Below are 7,535 nucleotides of genomic sequence, written 5' to 3'. Positions count from 1 at the left end.
TGGTTTTATCCAAACTCATATCCTTTAATTATTCTAGATACTTTATTTTTGCAATTTCATTTTTGTATATCTACATTTTCTTTAGCAATGAGTGATTTATGTTAACCTCTCTCTGTTTTTTGAAATGTTCAACAGTAATTGTGTATAAGCTTGATCCATTAGATACCTTCTTTTTTTTACAGAAACAAAATTTTATATTTTGTGTGCAGTACCCACTTCAATACAGAATAGGCAAAAAGACTGTTAGTAAAATCTGTCAGTCAAAATCAAATCATACTAAAAGCAGAAAACTTCATGTGCCAACGGAAAAAGATTAGCATTCTTGAGGTTTTTTTCCCCCCAGTCCTGTCCATATGCGAGGAGCCTTAGCTTCACTTGGAAGTCTGCTTGCATTGGGCTGTTTCTCACTGTATCAAACTCTTTATGCACCCAGCTGGCTGCAAAGTTTCTCTTTGCTGTGGTGTCTCTGTGTAATCCCAGCCAGTTTCCCTTTGCAGCTGTGGGGGGCCTCCTTTGATGTTCCTCTGTAGGTGGCTGCCGATCCTTCAACCAGGGCCTGCAAACAGAATCTCTTCTGTAGAGGAAAAGAAAACACCCTGGTGATGCCATGTGAGTGTTTGCTTTATGCATGCAAGAGGAACTGACGTCAAGTGCCTCAGGATATCGTTCTAATGCAGTAACACGATGTTGTGGTGTGTATCTCTGTGCATCTAACACACCTAATGCAGAGCCTGCGGTGAAGGACAATGTGGTCTATACCTCCTTTCTGCTCTTGGTCTCTTTTACTTTCAAGACTCTCCACGTGTACTGAAAAAAATCTGCCGTGTCTGCTTGTGACTATCAATTGCAAATACGGTGACCTCCCTTAGACATACTAAAACCAGTTTTCTTGCATTGTTCCCATCTGTGCAGTTGCAGGCACTGTTAATATGGCAGAGTACATGCATGAATGTGCAATAGAGGTGACCCAATGCTGATTTTATTTTTGCTACTCACTCAAGAGGAAAGGGAGAGAAGTCATTTCACATACATTTGGCATGCAACAGAGATGAGCTCAGTGTTCTCCTTTCCATCACAGTTTTCACCTCTTTTCACTTTGAACATAAGTACTGATACAAGAAACTAAAAAAGTGATGTCAAACCCCAGTAAAACTAGGCTAGGCTTTTCAATATTATGTGTAAACGCAAGTAGGAACTTGTGTTGCACTGAGGGGACCATGCAGCTAGAGTCCTATGAAAATACCCACGTTGGGGTGAACCCAGTGGCCAGCAGTTTTTCTCCTCCGCCGGTGCCTCCTTGCAGCATGGGAATATGGCAGTTGTTCTGGGACATCCTGGCTCTCGCTGCAGGATGTGAATGTACGTGGAGCCTGAGGGAATCTACTGAGGACTATACAGGTATGGGATAAAAATGTAAGGGTTGATGCAACATGAGAGTTGAGGGAGTGATGTACTCTGGTACCTCCCTAACAATGGTTATTGCAGTTACACAATGATCTGACTGTATAGGAGATGTCCTCTTACCCTGCGTGAGGACCCAGCTTGTGTTTAAAGTCTAAGGGATTTATTCCTAATGTAACTATGTATATTGCTCATATATGTTTTTCCTATGGATGTCATTTTTTCTTCTGTCTTCTAGCCCTGTTGGGATCCTGTGGCAAAGCATGTCATGGGTGAATTGCAAACTGCCTATGGTATACTCCCTTTCCTCAGCTAAGAATAGTTGTCTTTCAGTTTCAGAAACTGTGGTCTTGCTCTGCTACTGTAGTGAGGATGAAGAGGAGGCTGGGGTCTACCCTCCTTTCCTGCATCACCATTGTTTTAGTAATACTATTTAAAGAAAAAACTGTTGTTCCTTTGCCTGGTGAACACCGATTTGAACATCTTGGATGACATCACATCTCAGTGTTGTGGGCAGCTTTATACCTCTGTTGTATTTCAACAAAAATCCAAGATGGTAACAGTGATGCTTCTTAAGCACTGTGCTCATGGTAAAACTCTCATAGTTTCCAGGGATGGATGACGATTTACTTGAGGAATGGCACAGTTCTGTCACCTCCATCAGCCAAGACCCAGGATACCTGCAGCAGTGAACGTGAGCCCAGCTGCACAGGTAATTTCGGAAGAGGTTGACTCAGAGTATCGTGTGCCAGAGAGCAGAGCACTAAGTAGTTCCTGCAGACGACTGGAAGTAGAGGATTAGCAGCACCCCTCTCCTGCCACTCATGCCAGCCTTGCTCGCATTTCATAGTGCGGGAGCTTGGAGCGGGCCGGGCTGGCAGTTACGATTTTCACCTTTACTCCAGGGCAGCCCAGAGGGTGAAGGAATCTTCTCCTTGCACTGCCGGGCCTGTGCTGCTGTAATTCTTAGCAGCCGCGCAGCTGCAGACAGCTCTATATGTGTGCATGCCGTTATGCCGTTGATACCAAAAACTTACAACAATTTAGTTAATATACCAATAACGTACAAGCTTCACACCGACAAGCTAAGCAAGCCTACGTGCTGAAGAGCGACCCTTCCCCAGCTCGGTACACCCTGTACTGACAAGGTAAGCAAGGCTGTGCGCGTGGAGGCAGTCTCACCATGTAGGCATTAGGTTTCCTGGAAATAGGCAGGTACTTAACTCGTGCACTAGATTCCCTGGAAATCAGCGGGTACTTCTCGGGAATTATACAAATACTATTTTTTTTAATGTATATAACGAGTGTGCCTTTGGGTGCGCACGTCAGGTGGAGCGATCCCCCGTGCACCCAGCGCCACACGAAGGACCGTGCCTGCTTCTTAATGCTCCGCCGGCGTGAAGAGGCTTTATTCCCGAATTCGGTGCCGCCGCCGCTCGCAGCCAGGCCCGCGCTTACGGCCGCGGCGACGCGCACGGATGCCGCCCGGCGCGCGAGACCCTCCAGCAGCGTGCAGCCCCCGAGGCGCCGCGCGAGCACGAACCCCTGCTGCGCGCACCCCGAGGCACGCTCCCGCGGGGAGGGGTGTGGGGGGTGTGTGTGCGCGGGCGCGCACCCAGTTACCCCCGGGGGCGAGCACACAGGCAGAGCCCGCGGCGGACATCCCGGGGGCGCCGACACGCGCAAATCCCGCTCCGCGCGCGCGCACCCGAGGGCAGGCACGGCTGCAAAGAGTGCGCGCGCGCACACCCGGAAGCGCGCGCCCGCGCCGCAGGCAGGCGCAGGCAGCTGCCGGGACCCGCGGGCAGCGGCTGCCCGGCCCCTCGCGCCCCGCCCCGGCCGGCGGCCGCGCTTGCTCCCTGGCGCCCGCGGCGGCTGTTGGGATTGGCTGCGGGCGGCCCGGCCCCGCCGCCGCCGCCGCGGGTGAAAGGGCGGCCGGGCAGCGGCGGCAGATATGGCGGCGGCGCTGCGCTGGGGGGCCGCGGGCGGCCGCCGGGGGCTCCGGGCGCTGCTGAGGGTGAGAGCCGCCTTAGGGGAGGGCGGGCCGACCCGGGGGGGCTGGGAGCGTGGTCTCGTCCCTGTTCCCTGCGCGGTGCTCGGCGCTGAGCTGTGGGGCCGCTCTGCGCGGGGCGGCTGGGGGTGCCCCTGTGTAAAGGGCCGGGGCGGGTTCCCCTCCCCCGTGAGGGGCTGCGGTGGGGTGTGTGTGTGTCGCTGGGCGGGTGCTGTCCCCCCTCTGTGGGACTGCGGCAGGCGGCGTCCCCGCTTGAACGGTTGGGGCTGTCGGGGGGTGCCCCCCGCCCCCGGCTGGGTGAGGGGCCGTAGGGGAGCGGCCGCGCTGCTGCGGCGGTGACAGGTTGCGGGTGGAAGCGGGGGGTGTGTGTGCTGCCCCTCGGGCTCCCGGGGGGCCGATACCGGCCTGGGCGCCCCGGGCTGGGGGCTGGGGTGGGCGGCGGGGAGCCGGCCGGGCGGTGGTCTGCGGGGGCCGGCTGAAGGCGGTGGGACTGTAAAAGCTGGGTCCTGGGTTGGGTTGCTGAGGGCTGGCGGCATCCAAGACTGTCTTCCTTGGGGTGTTCCGTCCGTGTGCTGCTGGGAGTGGCGTTTTTTCTTCTGTTTGTAACCCTCCCCAGCAGCACAGAATTAAGTTATGTGCTGCTCCCTCTTTACTTCCATACTGTCCCTCTGTTAAGCAGGAGCTTATCAAAACTCGGGGGTGGAGTGTAGTTTTGTACTATTTTTAGTAGTAAAATCTTAGGTCATTAGAAAAAGTCTACTGCTTTGTGAAACTGTGTTGACTCTTCCCCCCTTTACCCCAGATACTTATGGATCTTTCAGCTGTTACTTAAAGATTTACTGTGGTTTTTTACTCTCCTTAACTTTTCATGAAAATGCAATAAATTCATTGCAGAACTGTACTAATTTTTGGTGAAGACTGAACTTCTAGAAAGCCTTATTCCTTAGACTATGGGGTAACTTTATTGAGGCAGTTGCTATGTTTTCTCTACTACTTCTACAGATTGTGTTAAAAGTAAGAGGAGATTATTTAGGATAAGAACAAGCAGCATTAGCACATAGTGTTGTTTAACAGTTGGATGACGCTACAGCTGGTTTATATATGGGAAAAGTGGTGCAAAATACTTCTAATTGCTTACAGTAGTAAGAATTTACTTTTTTTTTTTTTCCCTGAGAAGGAAAATGTGTGTGTGACATCTGCAAGTTCCAGTGGAGAAGAGAGGAGCAGCTTGCAGAAAGTATTTGCTCTTTGTACCCCTGAGGGCATGGGATAGGTTTCTCTCTAGAAATGTAACCCCATAACAATACTGTAAAGAACTCTTCACATGTCTTTAGAGATCATGTACAAGAGGTGGTTTATGTGGGCAGGGCATTCTGAGAAGGGGTTAAAGAGGAAAAAGGATCTGCTTTATCCAAGTATTTTTCCTTAGGAAATATGCACAGCAGACCTGTTTTGCTGTGAGGGTGTACACGAGAGAAGCTTCTTGAAAAGCAAAGAAAAAGAAGTTTGGGTGGAGACAATGATTTGGAGTTAGCAGAGGACTCTTGATGTTTGAAGACTTTATTTTTGGTAGCTGTATACGCGTGTATGTGTATATAGATGTGGAAGACTTCTGTTCTTCCCACTAAATAGTCCAAAGACTTTTGAGGTCAGTCCTTTGGAGCCTCCCTGTGAAAGGCCTACTCCATCTCCTTCCTTCTAACATCTGAATGGTGTGGTCTGACTGCATCAGTGTAAACAGTACAAAAATGTTACATGAATGACACCTTTGTAAAACAAAGTATTTTTATAGCTTGTGACTTGTGACATTCAACTGAAGTGAATTCTAGCCCTTAATGTCTGTGTATCAAAGTCACCTTTGAGACATCAGTATATCGGAAAACATTTAATAAATTTGCATGAGAATTACTTTCATAGATTCTTTTATATTTTGCTAACATAGGCAAATAATATAATTGATGTCTTCAGACTTTAATGTGCTTGGAGCCCTTACATTTTTTGCAAGGGCTAGTAGCTAGTGAGTTGTCCTTAACTTCTTTTGCCTCTCTCATGTGAGAATCAGTAAACAGGACCTGAGAAGGGACAGTGCAAAAACACCGAGCTGGGGATTCAACTCATTGCTGCATTTCTAATCTAATGCTTAGCACTTCTGTTTAGCTGTTATGCAGAACTGGTTCTGTTTAGAATATAACCAAAATTACTTTTTAGAGTGCTTTGCACTTCTGGCGCTGGGAGAAAATCTGATGTTGAGAGAAGGCTGTAGTTACAGAATGAGGATGAAAGATGGCTTTTGATATTTCAGTCTTGAAACTCTTGTGAGAGAGCTGTCAGACTGTTTGAAATAATGTAGAAGAAAGTGATAAATACTATACATCATGAAATCAAGAGTAAACTGCCGATACAGATTTTATCAGTGTAGATTAGTTTTCTAACCACTGAACTAAATGTATGGAAAGTTTCTCTGCCATCTGTGCCCTCCTAAGTTGTTATCTATGAACCCACCATTTTTAAGTCATGGAAGTTATCTGTACAGTGGGAGCTCCTTGCTCTCTTCTGTGACATTATTTTTAATGTTCTGTTATTCCAAGGAAATGTTTTTCCCCTTGTTTATGAGCACAGAAGCATTGGGCTGATGGAATAGCAAGATTGGTATCATTTGCCTTTAGGGAAGAGAATTGAAATGGTCACCAATCTGTGGAGATGAATGTAGCCCTAAACTTCTGGAGTTCAGATTTTAGTACTTACAAGCACCCTTGAAGCATACTACAGGTAGACTTTTCCAGTTTTCTTCTTGCTCCCAGGAATTGCTGTTTAAATTGTGTAGGCAAAGCATTCTGTGCCATGTACAATGGGCAAGTCTTAGTTATGGCAGAAAAAGTTAAGAGTTCGTTAAAGTTCACATTGAGTAAAAAATGTCAGTCTCGTTCTGAAACACTCTGTATGTGTGTTAATTTTCTAGTTGCTTTGTCTGTCCCAAACTTGCATTGGTGGTTCTTGCATGACTGTTGCAGTGCTGTGACCTATTTCGCAGGTGCTAGCCTTGCTGGAGCTGTTCAAGCTGTCTTGAGAAACTGTTCCAACTTTCTGCGGTTGCTAGGTCTTGATCACAGGTCATTCCTTTTGAGCTCCTGTCTCCCTCCAGCTTGTGCCAGCACTGCTGCTTGAATATCTAAGTGGATAAGCTGGGCTGAAAGCTGACTGAGAACACATTTTTCCCACCCTGTGTGAGTATCTTCTCAGGATGGATGTCTTCCCTGGTCTGGTTCACTGTGTGACTATACAGATTTTTGAGACTGGCACAAAGGAGAAGGTCGTGGGTGATTTAGGTTTTTTTTAAAAGAAAGCCTTAGGTGGGTGAGTGTTTCCTTGTTTGTAGTTTGTGTGCTGTGTTGGCAAATACAAAAAATGAATTTTCTCTTCTTTCTCTTAGAATTGCCGGTGGTTCTCAAACCTGGTAAGAGTGAAAGAACTGTTATGTACAGTACAGCGTACCTTACAGAACCTTATACTACATCTTTGCAGTTGGCTTCAGGAGGAACTTCTTACAGTTCCAAGTGCTTGACTGTTCAGCACTCTTTCAGGGAGTACAAAGAAAGGGAAAGTGCTTCACTGGAGGAAAAAAAAAAACCAGAAGTGTAATGCTTGCTTTCCTGTTTACAAGATTTGTACAATCTTGTATTAATAAGCTACGTTTTCAGCCTTACAGATTAAAAGTCTTGCAGATGCTGCTTCCTATATGCTTTATACATACTCTTATCAGTAGAGGCCCATAAATGGGATTAGGATGTCAAGTGAGTTCAAATAAAAAAAGATTTGGGAACAGTTGTTGTTTAATCAAAATATGGAAGCAAATGACATTTTCTTCATGTTTACAATTATTCAGGAATACTTATGGCTAATGGGAAATACGCTGCAAATATAAAGAGGTTATTTTCATGCTGTTTTAAACTTGAATCTCTGAAAGTGTAGGGGCAAAAATCTTAGCAGGATTGCTAGTGGAGGGTGGAAGAGGTAGAATTTATGGCTTGTGAAAATAAGTATGCTACTCTAGCTGTTACTATTGGGCATTGCTTACTGTATTTTTTTAGTAATGCTAAAGTATACATTCCTTCCCGTATTAGAC

At 47.1% G+C, this 7,535-nt stretch overlaps 1 protein-coding gene across 1 annotated transcript in view; it reads left to right on the top strand.

Moving 5' to 3' along the window:
* The first annotated feature begins 3,309 nt into the window (after positions 1-3,309).
* PCCA (propionyl-CoA carboxylase subunit alpha) overlaps positions 3,310-7,535 on the top strand; it is a 289,977-nt gene continuing 285,751 nt past the window's right edge. Inside the window, exon 1 of the mRNA XM_074815375.1 lies at positions 3,310-3,418. Coding sequence (XP_074671476.1) covers positions 3,356-3,418 — 63 coding nt within the window. The 5' untranslated portion in view covers positions 3,310-3,355. The remainder of the gene's footprint in view (positions 3,419-7,535) is intronic.

This window comes from Strix aluco, chromosome 2, assembly GCF_031877795.1.
Source record: "Strix aluco isolate bStrAlu1 chromosome 2, bStrAlu1.hap1, whole genome shotgun sequence".
NCBI classification, from domain to species: domain Eukaryota; kingdom Metazoa; phylum Chordata; class Aves; order Strigiformes; family Strigidae; genus Strix; species Strix aluco.
This window is presented reverse-complemented; position numbering and strand designations above follow the sequence as displayed.